General features: G+C 42.9%; 1 protein-coding gene across 1 annotated transcript in view; it reads right to left on the bottom strand.

Moving 5' to 3' along the window:
* LOC105905186 (zinc finger CCHC domain-containing protein 2) overlaps positions 1-15,165 on the bottom strand; it is a 32,859-nt gene that overhangs the window by 15,741 nt on the left and 1,953 nt on the right. Inside the window, exons 2-3 of the mRNA XM_042710229.1 lie at positions 12,232-12,343; positions 11,602-11,672 (exon numbers count right to left, since the gene is read on the bottom strand). Coding sequence (XP_042566163.1) covers positions 11,602-11,672; positions 12,232-12,343 — 183 coding nt within the window. The remainder of the gene's footprint in view (positions 1-11,601; positions 11,673-12,231; positions 12,344-15,165) is intronic.

Raw genomic sequence — 15,165 nt, 5'->3', positions numbered from 1 at the left:
CAGCGATTGAGACTCACTATTCTACATTTCACTATTCATATACTATTATTGTGATCGTACCCCAAGAAGTTGTAATAATAATTGAAACTGTAAAAGCCTCGGTTGAAAAGAGGGTTTAAAAAAACTTGAAATTGTTTAAATTTTGCATTTTTTTGCCAACAGAAAACACTTTATACAAGATTTATACAACATGCCACAACAGCATCGGACCAACGGTTGTCTGGTGGCTGGCTCCATTTTAAAACACTTAAAACATTTCAGGGTGCGTGTGGTTCCCAACCTTTATATAGCCTGCATCATACAGTTACACACTTATGCTTGAACATGAACATGGCATAAATATATGGCCCGCAGAGAAAAATACTAGAAATATAAACGTTTGTTTCCTGTCCAAGCTAGCACTGGCACAAAGAGAGCATACACGCGCACAAATACACATAGGCTAAAAGCATCCGAGGCAGCAAGGGCACAAAACTCACAGAAGGGAGTAGCCTTAGCCAGTGGTAAATATAATTTGTTTGTTGAAGAGAAAGAAAGAAAAAAAAACAAAAACATAATAGAGAACAAATCGAGTTGCAGACTAAACATGTCGGAGAGCAATCGAGGAGAGATTGTTGACTGCGTAACAGACATCAAAAGCCTCATAAACAGAGTGAGAAATAAATGAATTGCTGACTCATCTCAAGCATCAAACCACAACGCCAATAGCTTTCATTAGCAGGGAAAAGAAACCAACGAAAACAAAGCTCTGAAACAGAGCGTTTCATCGGGGCAAATCTTGTTTATATTGACAAAACCCTGCGGTCTAGGTCCCTAGGTACCTTGCAAAATGCTTTCATGCTCTTGGTATATTTCAAAGATCTGACACACAACTGGACACACTAGGACTTGAGGTAAACCCATTCCACAACACAGCAGAGGTGATGACTGATAACATCTGTGACTGGGCACTACTTTCCAAAGTCATTCTCTCAGAGCCCCCTCCCCGAACACCCCCTCCCTTATCAATTTATTCTGACTGATTGATATAGACTGAATCAAATCTCATTTAAGAACTATTTAAGAGTAAGCCCACACCAAAACATTCTAGATTTTGGAGAGTCAAACACCCGATATAAGAGTAGACCCTTCCAGACCTGTTCCAGTGCAGCTAAATAGGCTAGCTCCTATAAGTCCTGCAGCTGAAGAGAACATTGTGTGTGTCTGGCTTGTCTGAAGTATGAAATTAACACTTTACCACCTGCTTTCCAGTTGCTTTAGGATGCTGTTGTGCTGTAAAGCTTCAATAAAATAAAATGGTAAATATCTTTAGTTCACATCTGAGATGCAAGTTAGTATGGATCACAACAGGGGGAAACGGGGAAACACACACACACACGCGATTACTAGAGACGATTAACGGTTGCTTATTTTGGTAAGTTGGTCGTTTCCTGACCAAAACAACAAAAAAAAAAAACGTGTGACCAATTCATCTGAAGTTTTCCCAAATGGAAACACCGGAAACGGCGCCCCAGACAGCTGAAAGATGTGGACTGATTGCGCCAGTAGACTTCACGCTCTCGTGACAAAAATGAAAAGCCAACACTTGCAATGTGTGGAGGGGGGCGGGCATGGCAAATGCCTCCATTCAAAATAAACACACAGACACTGCCGCTGTCGACTCCAACTGAAGAGCTGTGGAATTCGGAGAAATACTCCACACACACAACAGGGCTGTGAAAGCCCATTCCTGAAGTGAGTGTCCTCCTCACTTGCAAAAAAGCAATACAGACGCTAATCGTGATGAGATCTCTGATGAAGAGGCACTGAGGAGGTTTTGCCCACCCCACCCACTCCCAACTCTTTCAAAGTATGGCCTTCAGCAAAATCAGTCATGCAGCTAAATATAGCTTGATATCAGTAGGAATTAGATTAGATGCAGAAAGAGGGACAAACACACACACACACTAACACACGCGCACACACACACACACACACACACACACACACACACACACACACACACACACACACACACACACACACACACACACACACACACACACACACACACACACACACACACACACACACACAATTAGCCGAGAAAAAAGGGTAAACTGGCACTGTGCCACAACAAGTGTGACAGACCCCCCTATAAAGTCAACGTGGCGTTGAAAAACAAATGGCAAAGAAATTCTTCTCCGTTAATATTAGCCTACATGACATTACATTTATTCATCCAGCAGACACTTTTCTCCACAGTGACGTACTGTACTGTAAATAGTCATATCCGTCAGTATGTGTGCTCCCTGGGTATCAAACCCATGACGTTGGTGTTGTTTGTCCCTTGCTTTACCAGTTGAGCCCCAGGAAAATGCATAGTGCTGTCGGAAGTGGAGAACACTGAAACAAACCCCACATTCTTTTCAAAATGGTGCTGTTCCTGTTTCCAGAAAGAGGCCGATATCATGTCAAGCTCATGTCAGATGTCATCACTGCCAATGGACCCCCCCCCCCCCACAGAAACCTTCCTTATTACATTTCCTATTTTGCCAATGAGAACAAATGTGTCACCAACTGGGCTCCGTGCCAGGGTCAATGCCCTCTAGTCTGAAATAGTGAAAGAGACTTTAGAAAAAGGGGGCAAAAACAACACCGCTCAGCTTAGCAGTCCAACAGGATTCTGTTCGCTCGCGGTGACACAAGTGGGGGGAGTCATGCCAACCTACTGGACTGCATCCGGAAGCAGGCTGGCAGCGCTGAGCTGGGCATCGTCTATCCTGGGAGAGTCTCTCTCTTGTGAAAGACCAAGTAAACCACCAGGAAGAGGTGTGTGTGTTAATGGGAGTTCTACGATGTGATTGTGTCTCTCACAAGCTTGTTGTAGGGCAAAAACTTTCTCTGCCACCCTTTCACACACACAGATACCCAGTCTCTCTCACACACACACACACACACATTCTCTCTTCCTGTCCCACTTCATTCACACACGTCATGCCCCCCTCCCTCAGTCTCTCTCTCAGGCCGGGGGATTCTGTGAAACGGCAGGCCCGTGTGGAGAGCACGGCTCCAGCCCAGCACTCTAATCTGCCCCAGTGAGGCGTCTCAACTACACGACTAGCAGGGGAGGCAAACAAGCAGCTCTTTGAGTTGCCCAATGATTAAATCATGTCATTAGGAAACAGGGGGCTGTGGCAGAACACACACACACACACACACACACACACACACACACACACACACACACACACACACACACAGAGAGAGAGAGAGAGAGAGAGAGAGAGAATGTGAAAGATATGAAAACAGATGGGAAAGAGAGAGAGCAAGAGGGAGAGAACAGATACAGAATGAGTAAGTGAGATTGAGTGAGGTTGTGCTGCGTACGGCGCATCTGAATGCCGAGCATTTCTAGTTACTTTGCTCAGAGTCCAGTTCTTTTAGTTTCTCCTCCACTTCTACCTCGCACACCAAAAACAATCAGCCTACTGGAGAGGGTCAAACCAGGGCACAGGAACCACAAACTGGAAACCCAACTGAAAAAAAAAAACACCAACTGAGGCAGACCTGTAAGGCAAGCATGGATGGTACCATTGCAGTTCATAACAACGCGTGATGTATGCTTAGAGGCGTGGGCCCTATAATTTCATACATCTAAAATAGCAGAATATGAGGGGGGAAAAGGAGAAGAAAAAAAAGCAGGCTTTTCCAGGGCATTTCCGATGGGAGACAAATAATCAGTATGATTCACACAGACGGATTTTGATTTCTTTTTCTTTTTCCAGAACTGTGAGGAGGTAATGGCCCATGACACCCACAGTGCACTACCACTCACAATGTTCAACTAGAACTGAGTTTCAACACACACACACTTTCCAGTAGATCGGGTGACGAGCATTGTGACAGGCCACTCATTGAAAAACAGGATTTAACTTGAACCTAAAGAAAAGGCACGGGCAGACTTCTAGACTAGATCAAACAAACTGGTTCGGTTAATATGCTGAATGTGAATTCTACTGCATTCTCTACTGAAGTCTCATTTTAAGATTTCCTGCATTGATCTGGCTGGTATTTAATTTAAATTGTTCATTATCAAAATCAAACGGTAAGCCTAATGTTTAGAAATCGTCAACGTTATGCTTCTAAGTGCAATCAGAAGCCTGTCTCGGTTGTGTATAGAGGTGTTGGTGTGTATTCGCCGCCCCACGAGAAGGATGCCTGTCAAATTCCATCTCCTCACGAGCCAAGAGTACAATGGCAGCGCATCCCTGCCTGCATTCCAGGCCTGTTTGCTCGGCCTTTTCACAGGGGGCACCGCCTGGCATGTGTTTAGCAGAAAAGAGTTCCTGAACCAAACACAGCTCTTGCTGAAGTGCCACATTTGAGGAGACTGGACTCTTTTAGAGCCTTTTTTTCTCTTTGGTGTTCCTCACAAAAGCCTTGTGTAAAAATCTATAAACACCAACAAACATATCCATCCATATGCCACAATGTTACTTAACGAAAACAACCACCACCTAATTTTAGCATTGATGTCTTTGCCATTTCTTTTCTTTCGATTGTATTCTTTAGAACATGCTGACAGCACAAAGAACCGTGAGAGTGTTCTGCAGAGTCAGGTCATTTGGTGTGAGGCACGTCATGACAACAACACTCGACATTCAGTGTCTGCTCTCATGCTAGCAGGCTTCTCCACTGACCCAGATGTCCATGTCGTCCCACCAGACTCTGCTCTCTCTAGCAGGACATGACTGGAAGGACAGATCTTTGTCTATGTTAAAGATTCCAACACGGAGAAAAATACAACTTCACAACAAGAGAGATTTATTTGCACTCTGCAGCTGCTCAGTATAGGCCACAGCTTGACACTGTCATTCAGCATGACACACAGGACAGACAGCTGAGCGGTCACTACTGCTGTCCGAGAAAAGAGGGAACCTGTAAGGGTAAAACTGCAACAAACATGGACCACGGTGCACTATTGGTGCACAGCTAGCTGAAAGGTCAAAGTAGCCAATAGGAGCCATTGTGAGTTTGAGAGCAGGATAATCTCCTTCTTTGTGACGGACACACACTTCCCTCTGCTCTACCACCTAGCCACCCAACACACACACACACACACACACACACACACACACACACACACACACACACACACACACACACACACACACACACACACACACACACACACACACACACACACACACACACACACACACACACACACACACACACACACACACACGGTTGCATCCCAGCATCCAAAGGTGTGTGATTTAAGTTCCTCTACAAGCAAGAAACTGCTGATGAAAATGTCCATGTGTGCATCAACAAAACATTAGGAAGCAGAGAAAGCAAGTATGGAAATGTGAGTGTGCGCCCACATGAGAGTGGATTGAGAGTGACAGAGCGAGTGGAAGTAAGCCTAGTCAGCCAGGGCAGACTTGCACCTCCGCTGGGAAGGGTTGGTGGGTGTGCCAGTTTGGTGGCTTACCCGGGGTGCCAGGCAATGCCAGCCAAGTGTGTTTTATACTTTCACACAGCTCAATCCGGCTAACGGCTCCATTTACACGGCAGGCTGCGGTGCCAAGTGTAGAATCAGACCCGTAATTTCAGACCAGATTTGACTCATGCGTAATAACAGGAGAGCATTTCTGCCCAATTTCGAGCGCAAGAGTGGCAGCGGCCCACACAGAGCTGGTCAGGAGGTTGGTAGAGGAGAACTGGTCCAGAGTAAATATGAGGGAACAGGGAGCTGCACTTCACATAAGCTAATTCTACAGAGGCCTCCGAAATTCTAATGACTGAGTGACTAATAGCTATGGCTAATAACTTTGAATGTACTTTTTTAATTCATACAACAACATGTTCCAGCCATACCATCTGTTTGGCTGAAGTTTTCTAACCACTGTAGTATTTCTAAAAACATCCTCGTTCGGTGACCTGGTAGTCTTGAACTATTGAGATAACTACCTGGCTAGCTTACATGCTAATATTTGTTTTTTGTTGTTGTTGTTGTTGACACAGTAAGGCTACTCGGTTGCACAGCAGAAATAATTCCCGGTGAAAATACACTAGTTAAACAATGTTCGAAATAGTCATTTGAAAAAATAAACTATGCACACACCAAAACAAACATCGTCGAATAAGGAAAGGCCTAATGAACACTGTAAAAGTACACTGATACGCAGCAACCAGGCTGTCCTAACTGGGCTTTAGTAGGGCACATGAAGGGAATTCCATGATATCAAAGTAAAGCCAACACGACCTTGCTGTGACACTCCAATATCAAATCTTGAACAGTTAAATTCAACAAACAATTCAGCCAATCAACCGATTAATCAATCTTACTTACACTAAGAAGGATCATTGAAAACAATGTTGCTATCTAGGTCATTTTAAAATCACATTTCTTGTATAACCTATGCTGCAGTTATAGCTTACAACTAAAAAAAAGATTCTTATCAAAGCACTGGTGCTATGAGATAAGATAAATCCAATAAATCGTTTATTTGTCAACATCAGCAAAATGTGGTTTGGGCAAACAGTATTTCCTTGGTGAAGTGAACATATCTTGCTTAAGGTTGCTAGCATTTCGAATCACTTAGACAGAAAGGGCTTTGGTTGCTGATGTTTCTAAAATATTACATCCTAGTTGTAGAAATAGAACAAATTGGCTCTTTACCATGATGTTTCTCAGAATCAAACATAGATTTTCTATTCATTGCCACTGAGGACGTGGTGAAGGCTTTGGAGGGCAAAGCTCAGATTGAAGCTTCTTGAATGAAACATGATTGGACAAAGTTGGGGTCACATCGCCATCGTTCAGAAAGGTTCCGAATTTCCTGTCTTGACGGTGACGTAAGGGTTGTATTTTCAAAAGACTACACTCTGGAACCAGTTTTCAAAAGCTTGCATTTTCTGCACTATTGTTGTGTGGGTGGCCCATCGAATGAACAGGTGTGAACTAAACTTCACTACTACAACTATAAAAACACGACCAATGGCGTCTTGTACATAAAGCAAGCCTACTACTAAAATGTTCAGTTGGCCAAATGCCATGGGTCTGTTGATATCTGATACAGGCTTCACGTGACCTGATTCACAGTATCTATTTAAGCCAGACAATCATTAAGAAATCCCATTTGGATATTACATAGGATATTCAATCCAATAACTCTGTAATTCCTAACCACTGTTTCGTTACTTGGCTACTATACGGTAGCAACCACACAGCATTTAGACATATAATGGTCCATCAGTATCTAATGATACAGACAGACAAGCCTGTGACTCATCTAATCACTTGGGTTTAAGCCACCAGGAATATTCACAAGCCACTTACAGACAGAGAGAGAGGCAGAGAGAAAGAGAGAGAGAGAGAGAGGCAGAGAGAAAGAGAGAGAGAGAGAGAGAGAGAGGCAGAGAGAGAGAGAGAGAGAGAGAGGCAGAGAGAGAGAGAGGCAGAGAGAGAGAGAAAGAGAGTGAGAGAGAGAGAGAGACAGATTTTGCAACTGGGGTCACTACAAAGGCTCAGTATCAGAGGAAGGAATCCCACACAGAGAAGCCTGATAAAGAGACCGGTGAAAACAAGTGTAGTGTTGAGACCACGTCACGAATTTCATGGCCGTCGTTGCCTCTCTTTCTGGCCTTGACGCCCCTCTGAATATTGCATGTTCATTGGCCACTATGACCTTGCTGCCTCGCATGTTCTTCCTTCATTAACTTATTTTTTTTAGACAATCCAATATACCAATAAAGTTAGCGACAAAGTCATTGTAAATGTATCCGTTGCATATGTTGCCAAGCTATAATTTAGGGTTCTTGTTAATCAAATTAAGTTTGTTAATCGCACAGCCAACAATCCGATAAATAATCCTGTCGTTAATGTTATGACGAGTTATTCGAATATAACATTTCAGAATTAGTCCAGATAGCAAGCCGGTGGATTTTGGTCGGCACCCCACTGGTGATGTGCCACTTCTGGTCCGCTCTCGGACCCAATCATCTTTAGTGTAACCGGGCGTGGATATTAAGGAAATAACTAGACAATTAAGACAATTCCTGGAATTTTTAAATCACATCCTTGGCAATTTTAAATATCTCATGCTTCACAGAAAAAGTTAATTGTTCTAGAAGGTTCTCAAGGTGAAAAATTACTTGGTCATTTATCAGACTTACGCACTGGTAACATCTACAAAAATGTATAGAAGTAGGAATGAGTTTAATTTTTTTTAAATAGACAGGACAGAGCAACAGGCACCAGTCATTTCAGGTACCATATTGGCACACACCCCATGTTGGCACAAAGGAGTCACACTACCCAGAAGGAAAAGTTATCCCAGCGGGGGATCCCCTAATGGGTGGCTTCACACTGTGAATAGAACAGAGAAACAAATGGATCCCTACATTGCAATTTTATATTCCTTTTTAAACCTTTCATATGGTGAAAGATGACTTTAAACAAAAAAAAATCATCATTGATGACACTTCCCAACAATTAAGACACCATGAAAGAGGGACCAGTCATTACAAGGCTGGAAACCACCATTTAACTCGTGGAGCTGGATTTAGCTCTGAGGGGCATCTGGATTTAGCAGCATGCAAGTCATCCCATTCCGAACCCGTTGGATCAAAGTTCTGTGGCATGATGGGATAGCGTAAGGGAGCTGAATGTGACTCAGCATGAATATGTAGAGTGTGTGTGTGTGTGTGTGTGTGTGTGTGTGTGTGTGTGTGTGTGTGTGTGTGTGTGTGGGGGAAACATCAAGGTCGAATCCCCTCAGTCACAGGCTCAACACACTGACTTTGCCGCAAGTTGCTTCCTGCCTTTGCTTCCATTAGGCTTCCAGTGATAACATCACCCTAGACCAGGGGGGTATTCCAAGTACGTGATACTTAACTCGGAGTAAGTGGTAAACCTTCTAATTGAAGAACCTTAATAGCAAAAAGCCATAAGGCTCTTCTATTAGGAGGTTTACCACTTAGTAGTTAACTTACCCAGGTTTGTCATTAAACTACATACATGGAATACCCCCCTGGTTCTAAGGATCTTGCTCTGTTGAGCGTGTTTTTGACCTTGAGCAATGAAGCTTCTGCACAATAGAATTTTTTTTTTATAAATAAATAAATAAACAAACTGATTTACTTATTTTGTTGTTGTGAGAAAATCAGAATTGCATAATTTGTTATGAATGCTTCAAGACATTTCCATCTAATGTTGCCTTTTGTTTCAGTATTTTAGGAGCACAAAGTACATGGCATACACTGGTCATGATAGTAAAAGTAAACCAACACATTAAAACAATGCTGGCAAGTGAAGACCAGATGTCATAGTGCTTAGAGCACAAATATATTGATAATAATTAATAATACTGTTCTCATTGTACGTTCATATTATGATTATTATTTTGGGTTTCATAACAAAACCGCTCACTTTTCCTCTTTCTTACTGAAATGAAAGCGGCAGTGAGTAGTCTGGACAGCACCGAGTGACTGGAAACAGTGACAGCTAGTAATCTGCTGTGGTCTGGGGTTAAATTGGGACTGTAATGTGGTGGGGGAGGGGGCTCTGTGGTTTCAGGACAGCCACGGGTGCACATACGTGTGTGTGCATCAGCAACACTGACGGCCAGGCAAAATATTTTTACATTTGCATGTGCAAGGCCCACATTTGAGTCAAAGTATTATTGAAACAATTTTATAGATGATACAGAGTAGGCCGATGATTGACATCATTCGACAGACTGAACATAAAATATACTAATAAGGCCTAATGTCATGACACACACAATGACACACAGTAAACAAATAGAACAGTGACGGAGACCAGTCAACATGTCAGAAGTGTTCAGACAGACTACAATAGATCTGTTTCTTGGGTAAATCAACAACCGAAAAAACTGCATGGCGCACGTAGCTTACACACTGCACGTACACAGCCAAAAGGTGTTCATTTAAAGTAAATTAGTTTACTGTTGGGTATATGTAGTAAATAAAAAAAATCAGTATCAAATACAGGAATGGCGGTGTTGGCTAAGGGAGGAGATGATATTAATGCGAATGATTTAACATAAATGGACCATCTGTGCCATCTTATCAAAAAGATTGTTGATGTTACCTAATGGTAGGAGTGTTAACGTGTTTAAGTCATTTTTTTGAATTTTTAAGACTGAGAAGTGTAATATGCACATTGTTGAAGATGGATGTAGTAAGATTGACCGTCCCCTGGTGACACAGAAGAGTGCCAAGGCTGAGCCCTGGCCCAATTTAATCCCTGACTGTGTTGCTGACAGTTTGATGATGTGTCATTTCGCTTCCCCTCTGAAATAAGCCAGCACATGTGGCCTTCATTTAGTCACCGAGGCATTAACATTTAACTACAAAGACCGTTTCACCTAATCGGATTAGCCATCAGGTTGAGGAGTTCTATAGTATGACCCAGAAAAAGAGTGTCAACTTCACCTGTATCTTGAAAGCAATTATTCAATTTGAGAACGATGGACATTTTAATCCAATTAGAAAGAAAGAAAGAAAGAAAGAAAGAAAGAAGGAAGGAAAGAATGACAAAATGAAAGGAAATCCATAGCAAAAGAGACACATAGAAGGAAAGACGGAAAAAATATTGAGGGAGAAAACAAGGGGAGAGCCAGAACCAAAGAAAGAAAGGTGAGCAAGACTAAAATAAAGATACAAAGAAAAGAAAGAATGAAAGAACGAAAGAAAGCACAAACATTCCTTTTGGTCAAGGGCAAGCAAGTGAATGCCCTCTAAAAGCCTAGAAAAAAAATTGTGCAATTAAGCGTTAGGAAAGGTTGGCTTGGCAGTTTGGTTCACATGTCCTGTGGTCCTCTGAGGAGCGACCCAGTGGAGCCGATGTAGGGGCTGCTAAAAGACTTAAACGACACCGCAAATGATGTGGGGGGGAAAAAAGATGGGTGACGTCTACGTGAAGCGTCCTACTTAGCACGGGATCTTTACATTTGGACCTAGCTCCTCCACATCTCATCAATCAGTGCCATGATTCCATCATCTCAATGACAACAAAGCAAGTCTGGCCAACTCTGTCACTGTGATGGAATCCCAACCAATACCGCAAATCGCTGGATACTCAACATGCACTTACATGGCTATTCCCATGCTAGCTCACAAAGAGTCCAACAAGACACTAGGCCTACCTGCCTGTTGCACATGTAAGCAGACTGTCGTTACCCCCCCCCCCAGACACCTCTCTTGGTGGTCCTTGAAGCAGTCAGACCGATCCAGTTTACCTCACAACCAGTCTCTCAAAGTATGCACTCACACAACATTGGCACTCATCCCATCAACAATACAAGCCTGACACAGAATCAACATCCTGCAGGACAATGTGGAGGTTTGTACCAGTCCAGGTTGGCTAATCTAGTTAACAGGTACTGATCAGCAAGAGGTAAGCCACAAGTTTCCAACCTTAGCTGAGCAAGACTTCAAGATCACAGCTGCAAGGCTTGCAACTATACAAGTCAACTTCACTCGTCGTTAACTGCCATGTGCATTTCCCTTACGCCAGCCACCAGACATCGATATCTATATCTAACTAAACTGTGTACTGAGCATGCTTTAAGAAAGACTGCTTACCTCAAAATTGTATTCCCTGTCAGTCTTGGTCCGTGAGATGCCTTTCAGTACGATTTTCTCTATATGAACAGCTAAAGAAATAGAGGTGGTATTTATTTACACATAATGTACTTTAGCACACTGTTGACTACATCATAATCCTTTCAGATATGGCAAATCAGATACGGCATAGAGCAAGATGTTCCTGTACGATATAATGCATGCAGTGGACAGGGTGCTAATCTTAAATTGTGTGAAGCATACTTCTTGCAACATACTACGAAGACATACTAATATTCTGAAACTGAACAGATCAACAGCATACACTTTTCAGCTTAAGTTTATGGAAGGTCATGCTTGCTGCAGGAGGTATCAAAATACATTTTCAGAGGGGAACAGCTCTTGTACGTGTGTACACACACACACACACACACACACACACACACACACACACACACACACACACACACACACACACACACACACACACACACACACACACACACACACACACACACACACACAAACACACACAATGAGTAATTACTATACTATTACAATACCTATGTTTAGTGACCTACTCTACAGCAAAGGTTTCTGCTAAATAAGACAACCAGAAAGGATCCAAACACCCCACATCTTAACTCTTACCTTCTCTCTGTGTTCTCCTGGGGGGTGACTGGGGGGTTAGGTGCGGTTGCCCCCGCTCACTCCCGCCAGCTTCTGTGATTGGGGAAAGGTACTCTGACTTTAGTGTCTTGTTCTGGGAGAAAGAGCGACAAAGAAGGGTAGTCAGTCAGAAAAGAAAACCCCATTAGTGCATTAGTGACTATGGAACAAAATGGCAGCGGGAGTAATGGACCCAGCAGTAGCATTCAGCGGTGGGTGGTCACTTAAGACGCAGGCTTGAGTGGCAAATATTCTTCTGCTCTGGACTTACTTTTGGAATCCAGTGTGAAGTAAAAAAAAACTTGACAGGAACTAGATCATACTCCCTCCACACATACATACTGTCCTTACCAGAAAAAGATGAAAAACACTAAGTAATAGAGACTCCTTGAACATTCCACATGCCCCTTGACAATTTAGCCACTGTTTCTCTTCGAACTTGAGAAATTAGCAAGGTTTGAGTCCGCCCATGAGCTTTGCAGAGCGTAAACCGTTTTCCTCTGATTCAATTTGACATTGACCGGACATGTGTCGCAAAAGAGGGGTGGTTCAACATGAGCTAAACTAATGTATCTAGACCAGAGAAGGCAATTCTCTTTCAGGCAACTCACTCTGGAAACAAGACGCATGCCAGGATACAGACTCAACCCTCTTTTCTCTTGCAGGGTACCCTACTATGCTCTTGGCCAAGTCCTAGTTTCAAAAGCTACAGAGGCTGGCTCTTACAGTGGTCACCAGGTACGAGGTAACATGGACACTTATCTTACAGCACATCTGCATGTTCAATTAATACCAGTTCGCACACAGTAATTCACTCCTCTTGGTAGTTCCCATATCTATTATTATACAAATCATTTAATTATTTCCTATGGGCATAGTTGCCTTACACACACGTATACGCACACAGCGAGTGAAGATTTTTCACACATCCAATAATGGAAGGGTGAATGCCAGAACCACGTCATGTTCTATAACGGTGCACTATGCGTGTAGTTTTGGCAGTATGGGATTCCTTCATCGCCACAGTAGCCTGAACCTTACGCAATGAACCAACAACTGTTGGGAGAGGGGTGGGGTGGGGTGGAATGGGGGCTGTAATCTAATTCTGATGGATGGGGTTGTGTGTCAGTCGACAACCTTACTGGGCACCCTTTCATGTTTTATGAGACAAGGTATTTGCAGCGCGACAAAGGTATAGCTGAAAGGGGCCGCTGTCTGCAGCTCAATAGACTTATTTTCCCCCCTCACTGACAAACAGAGAACCTGCACTGTTACGCAGTCAAAGGGCTTGCCCCCTCCTTTCTTTTCTTCTCCCCAGTGGAAGTTATGGCTGCTGTGACTACTGACATTTCCGATCATCTGTTTACACCTCAGGGAGGACATTTTGGCAGGGTTTACTAGCTTACAGTCTTGTCAGGAGTTAAACTACAGATTAAGATTCAGAAAGAAATAGGACAGAAAATAGATCTTGTTTGGCTGTCAGTTGGTCAGTCAGTGGGTTAGTGACTCAGGAAGAACTTTATGCTTTAAGTCTCAGGGGGGGGGGGGTTGTGAGGCAGAAATGTTACACCAACGTACTTGTGTTGTCGTTTATGATCCTTTCGAATCAGGGGAACTATCCTGCCATCAATAACTTTAACGTCTGATTTTGTATGATCCTTCACTAAATTTCCATTAAATTAAAATAGTTTTTGAAGGCAGAATGTCTTTGAGCCATAAGGGTTAGGGAAGGCACAACAGCTCTTACCTCTATATATGGGAGAAGTTTATGTGCCTATCCTGGAGTTCATTTGTTGACACAACGTGAGACTGACCCTCATTTGTCCCGTGGAGCAAGTACCAGGTGGTTATGTGTGAGGACAAATATAGGTGTTTGTGTGTGACAGTGTTGGCTCTCAGTGCAAGCACTAACCATTACAGTAAATCACTTGGGCCTAAGACTAGCTTAGGAGAATAACAAATCATGCAATACGGAAGTCAAACTTTTGCTCCACCATGTGTCCCAAAGGAAGTGGCCTTCGTCTGGCTAACCCTTTTCAGCTCCTGCTTATTCTGAGGCCTTCGCTCTCACTCCTACTTTACAGTGGCTACACCACAGCAGACCACTGGCATATATAACTCTTGACAGAGGAGGCACTAAATATGCAGGGGTGAATATCTCAGGATTTGGTTCTACACTGGCTCCAAAATACAACTAAGAATGGTGGAGTTTAAGAAAATTAATTTATCAGAAGTGACATGTAAGCTGGATGCCACTTTGAACAGTTGCTGACTGTTCTTCTGATTTGTGAGCAAACACAAGCGAGCACTACGGCCTTGGGAATTGAGGTATGCATCAGAAGCACGGCATTTGAAATTCGGTCTCTGACATTCAACAAGAAATCACGCAAATGGAGATTTAGCTCTCTGTTTATTTCAGCAAACCATGGCCACTCAGTGTTTCAGTTAGGATGCACTCATGGCACAAGCGACAGTAATCAAGTCGAGGGGCAGAGCAAGTGTAACAAGGACGCGGTAAAACGTTTTATATTATGTTAAAGCAGGCACCAAATGTCATTAAAAAAAAATTAAAAAAAACTTGGCTGTAGGTACTTGGCACGGACAAGTGCAAGCAAGTAAAGAGGCGTATGATAAACATGTTCCTGCAATCAGCTAAATGAATTGAGCAAAATACAGCAGCTCCATTCTACGGTTTAAGTTTATAAATATCAAATGTTAACCAGGAAAGTCTGGAAAAGCATAACTGTCAGGGTTGCATTCTTCAGCTAAACTACGCTTAGTAAACAGTTTGAACATTGGACATTCTTTAACTTCCTCACAAAGCTGAATCCCAGGGTTGAATAACGTTAGCAATAGCTTGCCAAATTAGGATACATGAAACAGATTAGGTAACGCAGCAATGTGAGTGGCCAATCT

This window comes from Clupea harengus, chromosome 17, assembly GCF_900700415.2.
Source record: "Clupea harengus chromosome 17, Ch_v2.0.2, whole genome shotgun sequence".
Classification (NCBI taxonomy): domain Eukaryota; kingdom Metazoa; phylum Chordata; class Actinopteri; order Clupeiformes; family Clupeidae; genus Clupea; species Clupea harengus.
This window is presented reverse-complemented; position numbering and strand designations above follow the sequence as displayed.